Source organism: Aegilops tauschii, chromosome 6 (assembly GCF_002575655.3).
Source record: "Aegilops tauschii subsp. strangulata cultivar AL8/78 chromosome 6, Aet v6.0, whole genome shotgun sequence".
Classification (NCBI taxonomy): domain Eukaryota; kingdom Viridiplantae; phylum Streptophyta; class Magnoliopsida; order Poales; family Poaceae; genus Aegilops; species Aegilops tauschii.
In genome coordinates this window covers 384,040,515-384,056,905 of record NC_053040.3, presented here as the reverse complement: position 1 = coordinate 384,056,905, position 16,391 = coordinate 384,040,515, and the positions used below count along the sequence as shown (strand labels likewise).

Genomic DNA, 16,391 nt, shown 5'->3' with positions numbered 1-16,391 from the left:
GTATTTTCGGACGGAGGGAGTACAATTATTCAAACGAATTCTCATATCGTTCATATGACATAACAAAACGATGAAGTTGCGGTTGAATGAAGGGTTCTTTTTCATTCCGTTTGGAATTAACTATATCCAGAGTGTTGGAGACTTTTTCGCTCGACCCTGAACTGTTTTCTCCTCCTCAGGACTCCTAGACGATTGTTTTCCCTCCTTCCGTCGGCACCACCGCCGGTCCACCCCATCTTTAATGGTCTTTGAGTCGTGGTGGTGTGGAAGAAGGTCTTTGTTTGGTTCAGTGTCTTGGTTGAGGATGTGTGGCAGCGGCGATGCCTCACCTAGTAGGAATAATAGCTCCCACGTCCGAATTTCTGTCTTGATGGTGCGTCTAACGTCGTTGAAGATGTGTCGAGGTGTGTCTCCGACGTGCTGGTCTTCGGTGGATCTTATTGGATTCAATCTTCTTTCGTGTGCTCAGATCTTCCCAATTTTTTTTTGCGGGGGAGATCTTCCCAATCTATGTTTCCCTTTATCAACAACGGTTGTTGTTCTGGTGTGATGTTCATGTGTGGGTCTTAGTATGACGAATTACCGACTCTCTACTACAACAAAGTTTGTCCGGCTCCTCGGAATTCAGATGGTCTGGTTCGACCCATTGACTCGTTGGACCGCACATGCGTATTGTTACCAGAAGGGTAACCTGGTGGCACACAATACATGTAGGATCCAACCGGGACAAAACCGTACGACCCTAGGGTCGACTGCACCACACATCATACGCAGAACAGAGACAACTTCGCCACAAGATCTCAGGAACATGCTCGTCGGAGTAGAGCACGTCGACACGCAGCCCTGCCGGTTTCTCCAGCACCCAACCCTCCTCTCCACACCGGTCTCAGTCTTTCGTACCATTGGTCATGCAAGCCACTGGCCGCCGAAACATGTGGGAGGCAGTCGCTCCTGAGTGCATCGGAGAAGAGCACGTTGTTGTCTTCCGCCTTCTCTACCATCAACCTTCGCTCTCCTCTCCCCACCAGCCCCCAAGTCGTCCACGGCTCCGTGCACCAGAGAAAGGAGAACCGAACCTAAGGTTTACCCATTGCCCTCTTACACGAGGTGCGGGTCAAACCCGAACCTGTGAATTTTATGATAGGTTTGCATGTCCAGTAACAAGTGCAAATGGGACCGGATCACTTCAATCTTGACGGTAGGCCCTATTGACCGGCTCTAGTGAGGGAGTGTGATGAGGGCAACGTGTCTTTAGTTTATTCCAACGTTTGTAATCGTCGCTAGTTGGTCCATAGATCTGGCAATAGTTTTTTGTTACTTATATATGGTGTTCTTTGTACTGTCGTGACAGATTATGAATAGATCGAAAGTTTGTCTTAAAAAAAGAGAAAATCTTATGTGGAGGATGGCAGTTTTTATAAAGTAGCATGACAATTTTTCTAATTTTTCAGGGCGTGTCATTTTTATAAATTTGTCCGTATTTTATTGCTAATGGCAAATTTTTTATCTAGAAGATGGCAGTTTTAAAGTTTAGCATGTCAAAGAAGTCTAGATCACTCGACTTTTTTTCGTTTTAAAGTTTAACGTGGCATTTTTCAAACAAAAAAAACTGTTTAATTGGTCCTTTTTGGGTCAATCGGGGCTCTCGCCCTGGCCTGCCCCCTGGCAAACGACCAGAAAGGGTCGCTAGGAGCTGCTCAGCTCCTTGGCGATGGCGATCGAGCGCCAGTTATTGGGCCCTAAAGAATTTATGTCCAAAGTGTGGAGAAATGCTTAAGAAGCAGCCGGCGCGTCACAGTGGTAGGATGGGTTTGTTGCACCAAGCCACCAATCCAAGCTAACGTACGCGCATCAGTGGATTGTGGTAGATCACTAAACCCCACTAAACCCGCTCCCTGTTCCTTCCTTGTTCCCGTTGGATCCCCTCTTGCTGCTGCCCTATCCCTCCCACGATCGCCACCCAACTCCCACCCGTCCTCAGGCCCGTCGCCGTCAGTAGCCGCCGTCGACGTCACCGGTCGTTGCAACGCCCGTCGTCGCGTTCTCACATGTCACAGCTGACCCCTGCTCCTCCCACTTCTCCCCTACTAATACAAGCCCGGCCCACTGCTCCGAATTCAAACACTTGAGCCGCAACGTGCACGTGCTAGCACACTACAGCCGCCCACGCACGTAGGCACGGCAAGATCGCAGGGAAGATGGTGAACTTGATCGAGGCGCAGAAGCCGCTGCTGACGGGGATGATGAGGCTGGCCGGGCTCCGCCCCATCGACGTGGAGCTGGAGCCGGGCACCACCATGCACGTCTGGGCTCCCAAGCACCACGCCGGCAAGAAAGGCACCACCATCAGCCCGCACGACGCCAGCGCCGCCGCCGCCGCCGCAGGGGAAGACGCCGCCGCCACCAAGAAGCCATCAGGCGGCCGTCGCGGGAGCAGGAGGAGGAAGGGCCCCGAGGCCAAGCCCAACGTGGTCCTCATCCACGGCTTCGCCGCCGAGGGCAACGTGACGTTCCAGTTCAACTTCGGCGTGCTGGTGTCGCGCTACAACGTGTACATCCCGGACCTGCTCTTCTTCGGCAAGTCGTCCACGACGGACAGCGCCGACCGGTCCCCGGAGTTCCAGGCGCGGTGCGTGGCGGCGGCGCTGGCGCGGCTCGGCGTGGCGCGCTGCGACGTGGTCGGGTTCAGCTACGGGGGCATGGTGGCGTTCAAGCTGGCGGAGGCGCGGCCGGACCTGGTGCGGTCGCTGGCCGTGTCCGGGTCCGTGGTGGCCATGACAGACGCCGTGAACCGGGAGACCATGGAGCGGCTCGGTGCCGGGTCCTCCGCGGAGCTGCTCATGCCGGAGACGCTCCAGGGGCTCAAGGCGCTCTTCTCCGTCTCCATGTACCGGAAGATGTGGTTCCCGGACAGGATGTACAAGGACTACCTCAAGGTAATCAGTCAAACACACCTATGTCTAAAACACTAAATGTTAAGTAATTTGGAACTGTTCATTAGCTAAATGTGAATGATTATTTTTGGAATTGACATAGTAGTTTTGCTGGGTTTGTTTGGGTAGTTTGGGTGGTTAACTGATGCGGGTATATGGATGTGTTTGCTTTGGTGATGAGTAGGCGATGTTCACGAATAGGAAGGAGAGGCTGGAGCTGCTGCAGGGGTTGCTAGACAGCAACATGGATGCAAAGATACCGGCTTTCCAGCAGGTAAGTAAGCAGTGCCTTTGTTCAAGTCAAACAAAGCAACACCTACTTAATAACACTCCTACTACTATATTGTTGTGTTCACCAACCTGTCTTACACAGGCCTGACTGAAACGAAAGCAGTTGCCTAGTGTCTAGTGACTGCCAAATTGCAAATATGGCACCATCAGCACACCTTTATATGCATGGCATGGCAGTTTCTGCTCATCTAGGAACCATGCAGACTTTTCCTTAAGCATGTTACTGTATCAATGAGTTGCCTCTGTAGTTAGTGACTTTGCTCCCGTTAGGCAACCTACCATTGACCAAGATAGGAATGACTGTTAGCTCCATTTCTTTAGGGACTGCGCCCGTGTTTTTTCTTGTTTGATTGAAACCAACTAAGTCCGTGTTTGTTGGCATGCAAAATGGTCTGTTCCGTTTTTGTTAGAAGAACAAAATGGTCTCTATTCCAAGGAGGGTTTGTTGGGTAATGCTCGGTTATGGGCTTTAAATCTGTGCTCTCCGTGGGCTCTAAAGCTGGGATGGGCCGAGTGCTTGGGCCCTTAATCTACGCTAGGCATGTCTAAAAAAAACTAAGCTAGGCCACCACCTCCTGCTTGTGCAACCTAGCGCTGAATTTGTTTTTTTCGAGGAAGAAATGCTGCTGAATTCGGTTTATCCATAAAAAAAGCATGAAATTATTCTATTCTGAAAATGAAACGGAATTGCTGGCGTGGTTGCAGAAGATAATGCTGATCTGGGGCGAGGAGGACAAGCTTTTCGACATAGAGCTGGCCAAGAAGATGAAAGAGTAAGCTTCTACGTACACGCGTTCCAGTCCATGCATGCATGGCAAAGTTTGACTATGAGCAAATTAAGTCGGTGAAACAAAGCTGACGGCCCATTTGCATTTGCAGGCAGCTGGGGGAGAACTGCTACCTGCAGGGCATCCCCAAGGCCGGGCACCTGCTCCACCTGGAGCGCCCCTGCGCCTACAACCGCCAGCTCGGCAGGTTCCTCGCCTACGTCAACTCCCAGGAAAACCAAGCCACCAGTTGAGTCGATCACTGCTACTACTACTATCTCGTTCGTTCCAGAGAGGAGGATAATTATTTGCAAGCAAAGCAAAGGCAAAGCGGGTGGCCTGTCAACGTTGGTTCGTCTGCAACACGCACCGCATTGGATGATTGCCTGGAGAGGTCAACCCATGGATGTGAAGCTACCCATTACTACTACCACGTACCACTAGCTGCTAGGTTTACAGGGCCACATTCCGTCGCCCTGCAGATTATTAAGTGATGAGTTGACGCCACGCTCGGTGTGCCGCGATGTCGTTTTATTTCCTCCTGTCCCTGGTGACTGTTTGCTTTGATGCTACTACATGACTTTTGTGAACGCGATTGTGGGCCAAAATCACTGTCCTAACCTTTAAAACAATCTTTGTCACAAAGTGAACTCGACATGAAAGTATTTCACGATCTAACCTTTTTAGCAACGTCACAGCCCGTGGCGTTTCTTCTCCATATAAAAACGTCGAGATAGCTCGCGTTTCAGCTCCACATTCAAACGCCAAGCTAGCTGGCGTTTTTGCTCAACATGTAAAACGCCAAGATATGTGGCGTTGCTGCCCAGGCCTAAACGCCATGAGCTTTGGCGTTTATAGCTTGGGAGCTGGAGGGTGCGACGACAGCAGCACAGGGCCGCCTTGCACGGGGTGGGTGGAGATCATGGTCCCGGTGTTCTCCCGCGCGGCGTGGCGCTGCAGCTGGGGCATGGTGCAGAACGACCTGGTGCACGTGTGGGGCCTCAACCACAAGCTCGGCTACTGCACGCAGGGAGCTAATCGTTACCTCAGGCAGGAGCGTCGCGCTCTCGCCTCTCTCCATGGCGTCCATGTCGCTGACGAGCTATATGTCTAGCGGAAGCGTAAGTAATATCCGAATGAAGCTTGAGCTAATCCCAGCTAGTAGTTTGAGCTGTGTCCTCCGTGAACTCTTAGCTCGCCTCAGGCTGCTGTGTTCTGCTGCGCGAGCGGAGTTTATATAGCAAGCAGGATTGACTTGGACACGATCCAGTTCCTGATAATAACTCTCGAAGCAACAAAAGCTAGTACTACTATTATAATCTTTCTCACCAACAGTGCTCATGCGTGCGCGCGTACGAGTTTGTTCTCAGCCGCACCACACGACTCCGCTCGCCATGCCGTGAAGTTTCAGCTAGAAACGCCAACACTCATGGCGTTTCCGCCTGGGCAGCAACGCCAGCTTTCTTGGCGTTTCCACGTGAAGCAAAAACGCTAGCTAGCTGGGCATTTGAACGTGGATATGAAACGCGAGCTATACCGACGTTTTTATGTGGAGAGGAAACGTACGGGCTGTGGCGTTGCTAAAAGGGTTTTTTTTAGAAAAGGAGGATGACTCCCGGCCTCTGCATCTGGACGATGCATGCGGCCACTTTATTAATTATTTTCACAAGACCTTACAAAGTCATACAACAGTAAGACTAAAGCCACCGTCTAAGCAACAACTGTCGTTACACCTTTTCAATTGATGAAGGGGCGCTGATAGCCTGGGTCTAATACCAAACAGACATCGCAGCCAAACCTAAACATCTAAGACCCGAGGTCCCAACCAGGACGCCTGCCTGGTATGGGGCACCTACCAGTCCGGCGCACTCCTCAACCAGGACGCCTGCCGGGTATGAGGCCGCCGCAGCCACCTGCCACGAGTCCATCTTCAGAGCTGTACTGTTGCATCTACCGTGCCAGGTCTCTCTGCCATCAACGCCACCACGACGCCAGACAGCGCCGTCCTCCTGCGCGAGTCCATCCTTCCACATCGAACTCCGAATCTGCACTGCACCACGCCGTCAAGATCCGTCGCCTTCAGTGTGTAGGATGAAGCACGGCTCCACCAAAGAAGCCGTCCGCTGGTCCCGCGAAGCCGAGTGCACCTCCAAGAATGCCGCCCCAAAGGGGGTTACGACACATGAATGCCGCCAACATCCGATCAGCTAATCTAGGGTTTCCCCCCGAGGTATTGAGTGGAGTTGGAAGCTTCACCTCGATGATGCCTTCATGAAGAAAACGATGATAAGGACATCGTCATCACCGGCTCCGGCCATCAACCGAAGACCAGGTTTGCACCCGGATCCGTCCCAAGAAATCCACCCAACAACCTGTGCACCGTCTCGACCGCCTTCAAAGCCCCAGATCCAGCCGCCTAGATCCGGCGACCAACCGCAGCAACAGTGCCACCGTGGGATCCCTGGCGCACCGGCCACTGCCTGAGTGTGCCACCACTGGAGCCTAGGAGGAGGGCTCCCACCCTGCCTCGCCAAGCCGCGAGAGCCGCCGAGAAGGATCCCGCGCGCTCGTCACCGTCTCTGATTCGAACCAATCCAAAGCAGATCGCCGTCACAGATCCGCCTTGGACAGGGACTGCACCATGCCATGCCGCCGCGAGAAGCCCTAGCTTCACCAGCAGCCACCCTCCAGGGCCGCCGCCCCGGGATCCAGACAGAACCTCGCCGCTGCAACCGGCGAAGTTCCGCCACCGCCGACCGGCCACTGCGACCTCCGCCGCCATGCCGCCGACGGATCTGGACGAGGATAGCCATCCTCCCCGAGGACACACGCCGCAGCCTCTTCTCCGCGTACTTGCACGAGAAGCCACCGTGGCCGCGTCCCCACCCCTCGCCGGATGCCGCGCACGTGCCGCCCCGCCGCCGGCGAAGGCCGCCGCCACGAGGAGACCCGCACGCAGCCGCCACACAGCTCGGCGTCGACCCATCTGCAGCCGCGCCATGGGCCTGCCGCCGTCAAGATCGTCGCCGCCGCGCCGCCAGGATCTGCGCGCCCCGGCGCCTCCGCTCGGCCTGGCCGCTCCCGCAGGCCACGAACACGAGGAGGGGAGAAGGCCCCCGCCGCCAGCCACCGCGAGCGGCTTTGCCCTGGCGGCTCTGGCCGGCGGCGGCGGGGAAGGGGAGGAGGAGGAGGGCTAGCGGCAAGGGGTGGCGGCGCCACCCGTGTCGCCCGCGGGAGGAGCGACGCGGGGGCTATGTTTTGTGCTGCTTCGAGTGATACCCGCAACAATCTAACAAAATAATTTATAACATGGAAGTAGGACGCTAAAAGGGTTAGATCGTGAAATACTTTCATGTCGAGTTTACTTTGTGGCAAAGATTGCTGAAAAGGTCACAACAGTGATTTCGACGGCGATTGTGGTGCGAGTACCTTTCGTTGTTGCCGACGAGGAAACGGTGCGAAGTCGTGGATGATGACGCTGCTCGTTGGGGGTGTGGGCATGCACAGGCACGGCACAGAGCGCGCGCACACACACGCTCCTCGTTGGACCGGATCTTGGCGTTCGTTTGGTTTCCTCGAGAAACCCTAACCTCGAAGCGCCTTCCGAAAAAGGGGGCTCTCGCGCGCGCGCAAAGACAAACGGGCGGGGCCCCGCACTTCGTGGAGTGGACTATCCGTATCAGGAAAAGGCACAGGAACGAGTAGCCTCACAGGTCAGATCATCATCCCGGGCATGCGGTATCGATCGTGGGGCGGTGGGATTCTTAGTAGGTCGATCGTACGGCCCACCGGCGCAGGAAAAAAAATCCTATACGACCTGGTCATACGCAGCTGAATGGGAGACCCTCTCCCCCGTTTGACAGCTGGCAATACGAATCTCAAAGCAGTGGCCATCTCATTCCCCACTTTGTCGTTCCCAAATCGCGATTCTTGTAGCCAGTCCGATCTATCCAAACTCCAGCCGCCGGTGTACTCCTCGACGCCGGCCATGCTCCTGGCGCCTCTACTTGCGGCACGGCCGGCGTATAACGCAAGCTGCATGCCACTTGGCCGTGGCCATGCTTCTTGCCGGCGGTGTGTCACTCGCTGTTTCTCGGCATCGGGGTTCACTACATGACTCAGCCAGCAAGTCCCCTGTTATTGTTGGTGTGTGCTGGAAAAAATTGAAAAAAGGCAGCTCTCATTTATTTTTCTGTAATGGAGTTCGTTGCCATGGCCGACTACACAGCTCGGCCGCCGTCGACAATACTGTTAGTACCTTGTGCAGTTCGTCGCCATGGCTTACTTCGCGCGTGACGTAGCAGATGTCGCACGGCCACCGCCGGCGAGGGATAGTCCGCACAGGCATATCGAAGAGGATGGCGTCGTGCCGCACGGCCGCCGCCGGCGAGGGGTAGTCCGCGCAGGCATATCGAAGAGGACGGCGTCGTGCCGCACGGCCGCCCCAGCGAGGGGTCGTCAAATAAAGAACAGATGAGAATCGGGAAGAATAGGGATAACAGAGGCACTGGTGCTTTGAGATTGATGTATACACGTGTCACGAATCGGAGGGGGTCTCGTCTGCGGGAGCGTACGACCTGGGTCGTATAAGATTTTCTTCCACCGGCGCATGCACCACCAACAGTGCTGTGCATGACGACGCTACGTCGGGCTGGACCGCTGGAGGAGCATCCGATGTTGGCCCGTTCGGGACAGTTTTCCACCCTGCCTGCCCTACGGGCGCCTCCTCGCCTCGTCGCGTCGCCGGACGACGGACCGCACCGCGTGCACGCACACCCCCTGCCGGTGCGTGGTGCCGGTCCTCGGGCAGGGGCCCGACACGACACGAGCTGGCACACGGCTCGTAAATTCGCCAGCCCCATGGTACTCCCGCATCTACATGCCATGCCTGCCCGGGAGAGAAACCAACAAACTGTACTCCCCAACTCACAAGAAAAAGAAGACTGTGCTCTCCGGAGGAGGAGGAAGATGGAAACCGCGCGTAGGATCTTCGGCTTAGGGCCGAGTCAAACAGCTCGACGCGAGCGCCACTGGACCACGCGCAGCTCCTGCTCCTCCTGCCGTCCATGTGTGAACTGATCGACGTGATTACTGTGGCTAGCTGCCATGCCAGAGCGTCTGGCTGAGGTCGTAGCCGGCCCGGAAGGCGCCGGCACGCGCCCGGGTCCGCGCTCGGGCGCAGGACGTGTGCTCGCCTTTTCGGCGCGATCGCCGCAACTCGATCCGCCGGGACCTCGACCACGGCGACCTGTGCGCCAGCTCGTGCAGCCGCAGCGGTGGCCTGCCCTGGGACTGGGGCTGGGGACTAGCAGCTAGCTCATGCACGCGCCAAACCCCAGGAGAGGGAGAGCACGCGGTGATTGAAGTTGAACTGCACGCCGAGATCGACCGACCGTCTCATCTCACCTCATGCCGTACAGTTTAGAGAGTTCGTCAAAAACGCGGAGAGAAACAAGATCTAGCTGAAGCTCTCTCAAGCCTGAGCCGCACTGCGTACCTTCTTTGTTACATATCCCTGAAGTTAATGTGGAGTGGCCGCACTTCATCAAAGTTCAAGCCTGGTACGTACATACGGCGGTACGGGTACGAGCGCATCATATATTCCATTCCCATGGCGGTGTACGTACTCACTCTACTCCTGCTTATACGGACCTACCAGATGTATCCCTGCTGGTGCAGTGCTGCACTGCACTGCTCTCGATCGGCATTTGACTTGTGTCGTCGAAATCAATCAATGAGCAGTGCTGCGAGTAGCGGCTAGGCTAGGCTGGTCCATGCGTGAGCTCACACGCTCACGCTTCAAGTCTCGCACGACACGGCGCAGGGCTTGCGTCGTCCGTCCGATCCAATGGACCGCAGCGTGTACGTACAAGTGCTCCTAGCAGCTAGGCTGGGCACGTAACGCAACGTATATGTACGGGGACCGTGGTCCTTGCGTTTTTTTTCATGCAGTTTGTGCTGCTAACTTAATGGGCACCGCTACGCGTCCCTCGTACGCTAATGTAAAATGATCGGCCGCCTCGCCGGCCGTTGGACGGAGCCTGGTTAGCCGACCGATCTATCCCGCGTGCAGCATCAGCCTTTGTAACAAGTCTAGTGTTGCGCTCGGCTCTCTACAACAAGAGTCGTGTTGCAATCTCTCCGAGCCGTTTTTCCCTCCCCGTTGTAATATATCCGAATTGTCTTCTTCCTTTTGAAATATGGTGCAACCGCAATGAAATCCCCAAAATCAGCTACCGCTGGCCGTTGGCGCCATCGCAATACCGCTTGTGTTGCAGCTATTGCAATCGCAACTTGGCCTGTGTTGCGACCGCAACAAAATCCCTTTTGCGCCGAGCACGTCGCCACTCACCACAATAGAGCACAAAGATTTTGGAGTAGCACCCCATCCATTGTTGCAGAAGCATGTCAGAGTAGCGCGCCGCTCACGTGTTGCAGAAGATGGGCCCCTCTCGCAGCAATGGCGCGGTGGATGACTTGATGTGGATCTCGATGAGAGATGCACGGGGAGCTGCGCCTTGGCTCACATGCTGCGTCCAGGGGAAGTGTGTGTGATGACGGAGCTTAGCGGCGAGGGAGAGGATGATGCGCCTGAAGGAGTGGATGTGGTGGTGGCCTCGCAGGATGTGGAGAGGCTGTGTGCAGTCAAGGTGAAGAATGGTTGAGCTATTCTTGATGATGGGGATAAGGTGAGGATGGAACTATCATGGGCCCCACCAGGACACGCGTCGAGCGAACGAAGCAGTCAACGTCGTGTTGCAGTCCGTTGGATGATTCCAAATGATTTCATAACTTAATACTGGTCTAATGGACCATGATTACTTCAGCCAGAACAAGCATGGAAGGAAACGAACCTAAATCCAACGCCTACACTAGCTACAACATAAGTATGAACAAATATGAAAAGCATACAACTGTCTATATATACCATGCAATGCGCATGACTTACTCATTCCAGGGTTGTCTCAAATACTCTGAATACATGAATGTTCCCATAGCTTTCAGAAAGCGCGTACGTGCAGACGACCGACGACATGTCAAAATTTCTCTCATTTCCCCTTATATGTTTTTATTAAGTATTTGCTCTATCCCACAATATAAGACATTTTTGCAAGCTATGTTAGCTTGCAAAAGCATCTTATATTATAGGACGGAGGGAGTAGTTATTACTATCCTCTCAAACTTGCATTTTGTTTTTATTAAAACACCAAAATCATATGGGACTGCCTATTCATTCCGCATATGATATTTTGGCATCGGTCACTTTTACTCGCAGCGGTTGGATCAAGAATGAGCGGCCAGATCTCCTTTCACCTCCAACCGCTCCCTGTTCATCTTCTTCCCCACGCAGCTTCTGACCGACCCAATCCTAACCACTCGCCTACCCCCTGCCCCTCCCCCCTGTTTTGCTGGCCAACGCACTGGCCGCCCCCCCCCCCCCCCCCCCCCCCCCGCCCGCGGGTAAAGTTTCTTACTCGCTTCTGCCCGGCTCCCGCTCGTACACGACTTGGCCTTGTGATGGACCGCCACCATCGTTGGCGGTAAGATAGGAGCTCGTATAATGTATCTATGCGGTAGGATAGGAGCTCGTCGAAAACACAGCCAGAAACAAAATCCAGCTGAAGCCCTCTCGAGCCCGAGCTGTACTGCGTACCTTATTGGATACATATCCCTGAAGTTAATATGGAGTGACCGCACTTCATCAAAGTTCAAGCCTGGTACATACGGTACGGCGGTACGAGCGCGTCGTATATTCCATTCCCATGGCGGTGTGCTCGCTCTACTCCTACTTTATACGGACCTACCAAATGCATCTGCTGGTGCAGTGCTGCACTGCACTGCTCTCGATTGACATTTGACTTGCGTCGTCGAATCAATCAACGAGCAGTGCTGCGGGTAGCGGCTAGGCTGGTCCATGCGTGAGCTCACACGCTCACGCTTCAAGTCTCGCACGACACGGCGCAGGACTTGCGTCGTCCGTCCGATCCAAGGGACCCCAACGTATACGTACCAAGTACTCCTTTTTTTAAGCAACAGATTTTATTCCTCAGAGAGATAATAGACATATCGTTTACAAGTATAGTGAGAAATAAAATCGGGGATTATAGATTCCCAAAACATAGAAGATTTTCACTAAATGAGTTCTTCGCTAAGTTGTGAGCCACTACATTTGCTTCACGGTGGCGATGTGTATACGAGACATTTACAAAGTCCAGCCCTAAATGTTTGCACTCAAGTACCACTGCAACATTTGAGCCCACATGCTGGTTGTTGCACTGCTTCCACCACAAAGCTACAATCAATGATCACTTTGTTACATCCGATCCAACCCGCTAGATATAATCCATTCTGGATCTTTGTCATCTCCGTTGAGTCAACAATGGGCACCTGAGGAACGAAACATGTTGCCGCAGTAATGAAGTTCCCTCTTCCAACACGGGCAATAACGCCTGTTGCACCTGAGAGTGTTTCAACTCACAGAGCACCATCAACATTGATTTTAACCACATCCCTATTCGGCATATTCCACATATGATCATTGCTTCTTGCAGGCTGACCCGTCATATAACTTCGAGTATAATTTGTTCCAAGTACTCCTAGCAGCTAGGTCGAGCACCGTAACGCAACGTATATGTACGGGGACCGTGGTCCTTGTGTTTTTTATGCAGCTTGTGCTAGTAACTTTTTTGACAATTGTCTCCTCCTTTATTCATTCACAAGGATCGTAGCATCGCTTACAATAAGACGAATAACCACATTCATGGCGGTGTACATCCAGATATTTGGAGGAGAAAATCTAGCTATCGTCACGAGTTCATGAGCTACTTGATTTCTTTCTCTATTATAATGATCATAGATGACATGAGTAAAGTCAAGCGACATAAAACAACAGTCATCAAAGATAGCAGAAACTACTGAAGAAGAGTAACCATCGATAAGGGCAACAACAACCTGAGCAGTGCAATTATTCATCAGCTGGTGCCAATCCGGGAAGGAGGTTGGGTATCAATCATTGCCCCAGACTTTCCGAAAACAGCTCCACATGAACTGGGTGGAAACACAATAAAATAAAATGTGGTTCAGGTCTTCCACCACTCCACAAAGCGGGCGTAGCCCATCTCCAGGCATGTTTCGTTTTTGTATTTGGTCTCCCGAAGGCAGCCGGTGTCGGTGTCAAAACTGGCAGATCTCGGGTAGGGGGTCTCGAACTGTGCGTCTAAGGATCGAAGGTAACAGGAGACAGGGACATGATGTTTACCCAGGTTCGGGCCCTCTCGATGGAGGTAATACCCTACTTCCTGCTTGATTGACTTTGATGAATATAGGGGTTACAAGAGTTGATCTACCTCGAGATCATAATGGCTAAACCCTAGATGTCTAGCCTGTATGATTATGCTCGCCCCTATATATAGACACCGGAGGGGCCTAGGGTTGTTCAGAGTCGGTTTACAGAGAAAGGAATCTTCATATCCGAACGCCAAGCTTGCCATCCACGCAAAGGGGAGTCCCATCTGGACACGGGGAAAGTATTCTATCTTGTATCTTCACGGCCCATTAGTCCGGCCCACGTCACATAGCCCGGACGCCCGAGGACTCCATAATCCAGGACTCCCTCAGTAGCCCCCGAACCAGACTTCAATGACGATGTGTCTGGCGAGCAGATTGTATTCCGCATTGCAAGGCGGGTTCCTCCTCTGGACACTTTAAACCATCTGAACCAAAGGATTGTATTAAGCCTTTACATCTTCGAAGAGCTCGACCTTTCATTAAATGTTATACCCTTCGGCTTCTGTGCCATCGTCGCCTCGGCTTCCATGTGTCAGACGAATATGAAGGGTCCAAGTATTTTTACACAAAACACCCAGGCCATGTAGGGAACGTGTCTATTTAAAGAGATTGAATCTCAGATGCCATTCCACACCAGGCAGAAAATCCTTAGCGCTTGCCACAAGAAACCACGCAAACATGGCTAGCGCTCCCAGTTCTTCCTCCCGCCCTCACGGCCCTGAAAAAGGCGATTGGGAGAGCTGCTCGGTATCCCACGCCCAGCTGACCAAGCTTCAGACGCAGGGATATCTCCCTCCCGCGGATCTAGTCCTGGGGCGGGATTAACCTCCCTCAACGGCGAAGCCCTGGCAGAAAATTTCCCCAATCCTGCTGAGGGGGAGCGAGTGTGCTTCGTTTCCTTCTTATTAAGAGGCGTTGGACTTCCAATCCCCCCGTTCCTCCGAGGTCTCCTGGAGTATTACGGCCTCCAACTGCACAATCTTATGCCGGGCTCCATCCTGCATATCGCGGGCTTCGTCGCTCTTTGCGAGCTGTTCCTAGGCTGTGAGGCCCATTTCGAGTTATGGAGGAAACTTTTCTGCCTCGTCCCCCGCTCCCAAAAGGGATCTATATTCGAGGTGGGCGGCGCCGAAGTATGGCGTATAGCGGGGACAGGATACCTGTCCGGCACCCCGAAGAAGGCATCCGAAGAGTGGCCATCGGAGTGGTTTTATATTGAAGATGTTGTTCTCCCAGACCCAATCAGACGGGACTTCCCGGATTCTCCAATGCCCCGTTAAAGAAGCGCCACAGCTGGCGTCCCCGGAGCCTCGAGGAGGAGGACAGTGCGGAGGTCAAAAAACTGATGAGCAAGATAAAAATACTCACCCGATCCGGACTGTCCATAGTTGAAGTGATGGCGATTTCAATAACGCGAGGCGTCCAGCCACTCCAATCCCGAGGACTCCCCATGTGGCATTACAACGGGGAAGATGACGCTTCACGATGCGGGCGCCAGGGTTCGGACAACTTTGCCGCTTTGGGCGCCCTGTTGGCCGATCTTTTTGAAGGGGAGAAGGAAGACTTTACTCGCCTTAAATGCCGAGAAGGTCTTTCCATGTACAACACTACTGAATGGGTGAGTTTTCGATCATAAGCCTTACTCCATCCTTTCCCTGAGTCGAGCTTTGTCGAACTTAATCCGACTATTCTTAACAGGAATGGAGAAAGGTCGTGGCGGGGATCTACAGCCCCGCTCCGCAGCCGGACCACCACCTGCGAGACCTGGATCCTGGATTCGAAGAAGATCCGGACATATTTATAGAGTTTAAGGAGGGGGTCTTTTATCAGGCGAGCTACAACGGCACAGAAGTAGCCATCATAGCCGATTATCCTGGCACTCTCCCCTCTTCCCACGTAAGTACTCAGGAGACGTCTCCTCCCAAAGAGTTTCCCCACTGCGCCTCACCCACCGCACTGTCTCGTGCTCCAAAGGGGCGGCGCTCGTCTCGCCACGCCATATCAAAGGCATCCCTTAAGAGGGCGGTACCTGCGCTGGGCGGGTCTTCAAAGAGAAAGGCGGATGGCAATACTGCCGAGCCTTCATCAAAGAGGTATGGTTTTTAATACGCCCCATGGTAGTTATATCGACTTGTGACGTTTCCTGCTGTGCCATATTTCAGGAAAAGTATTCGCCGGACTGTGTCCGGAGACCTAGCTGGACATGCATCCACCAATCCGAGTATCCGACCCCGGACCCCGCCTCCAGGGCTAGGGTTGACAAGGGTGCAATGACGGATTGCCCTCTCTCCGGAGACTCGGATAATGTATCTGTCACCAACTCCGAAGTGGAGAGTGCAATGAACCATCGGCGCCGGAGAGCGGCTATGCGCGACCCCAACTTTACTGAAGAGGCATTCAATGCCTTCAGCTCGTCGAATGCATACATCCGAGCTGCTCGGGATGGGCTTGCCGGAGCCACTTACCAGCTTTCCAAGGATATGCGGGTAAGGACTATTGTGCAGATTTAATAATCATATGCCAGTAGCCCCCGAGACTTGAAACAGTTGAAGCAACTGATTTAAGGATCATTGTATAATCAGGTACTCACGGAGAAGAACAACGTGTTGTCTCAGGAGTTGGAAAAGTGTCGGACCCAGCTAACTGCTGTTACCACCGAACTGGAGAAGTCCAAGGAGGCACCGACTGGTAATGTCCTCTTCTGTCCGAAAAATATAATCATGTGCCAGTAATGTTTATTCAAATAAACATTGTTGTATTTAAGATGGTGATGTCTACTACACAACCTTCTTCTTGTAGACGTTGTTGGGCCTCCAAGTGCAGAGGTTTGTAGGAAAGTAGCAAATTTCCCTCAAGTGGATGACCTAAGGTTTATCAATCCATGGGAGGCGTAGGATGAAGATGGTCTCTCTCAAGCAACCCTGCAACCAAATAACAAAGAGTCTCTTGTGTCCCCAACACACCCAATACAATGGTAAATTGTATAGGTGCACTAGTTCGGCAAAGAGATGGTGATACAAGTGCAATATGGATGGTAGATATAGTTTTTTGTAATCTGAAAACATAAAAACAGCAAGGTAACTAATGATAAAAGTGAGCACAACGGTATTGC

The 16,391-nt window shown here is 53.2% G+C and overlaps 1 protein-coding gene across 1 annotated transcript; it reads left to right on the top strand.

Moving 5' to 3' along the window:
- Nucleotides 1–2,109: 2,109 nt before the first annotated feature.
- Nucleotides 2,110–4,581, top strand: LOC109781874 (uncharacterized). Its single transcript, XM_020340470.4, has 4 exons — nucleotides 2,110–2,936; nucleotides 3,118–3,207; nucleotides 3,930–3,997; nucleotides 4,104–4,581. Exons 1-4 carry the CDS (start codon nucleotides 2,199–2,201, stop codon nucleotides 4,243–4,245), a joined length of 1,038 nt encoding a protein of 345 aa, XP_020196059.1. The 5' UTR covers nucleotides 2,110–2,198; the 3' UTR covers nucleotides 4,246–4,581.
- Nucleotides 4,582–16,391: the final 11,810 nt, after the last annotated feature.

Bases quoted from the DNA above. Each gene is read 5' to 3' on its own strand.
- LOC109781874 (XM_020340470.4), top strand. From the start codon at position 2,199: ATGGTGAACTTGATCGAGGCGCAGAAGCCGCTGCTGACGGGGATGATG. The intron at 2,937-3,117 runs GTAATCAGTCAA...GGTGATGAGTAG, and splicing joins TGTACAAGGACTACCTCAAG to GCGATGTTCACGAATAGGAA. The intron at 3,208-3,929 runs GTAAGTAAGCAG...GCGTGGTTGCAG, and splicing joins AGATACCGGCTTTCCAGCAG to AAGATAATGCTGATCTGGGG.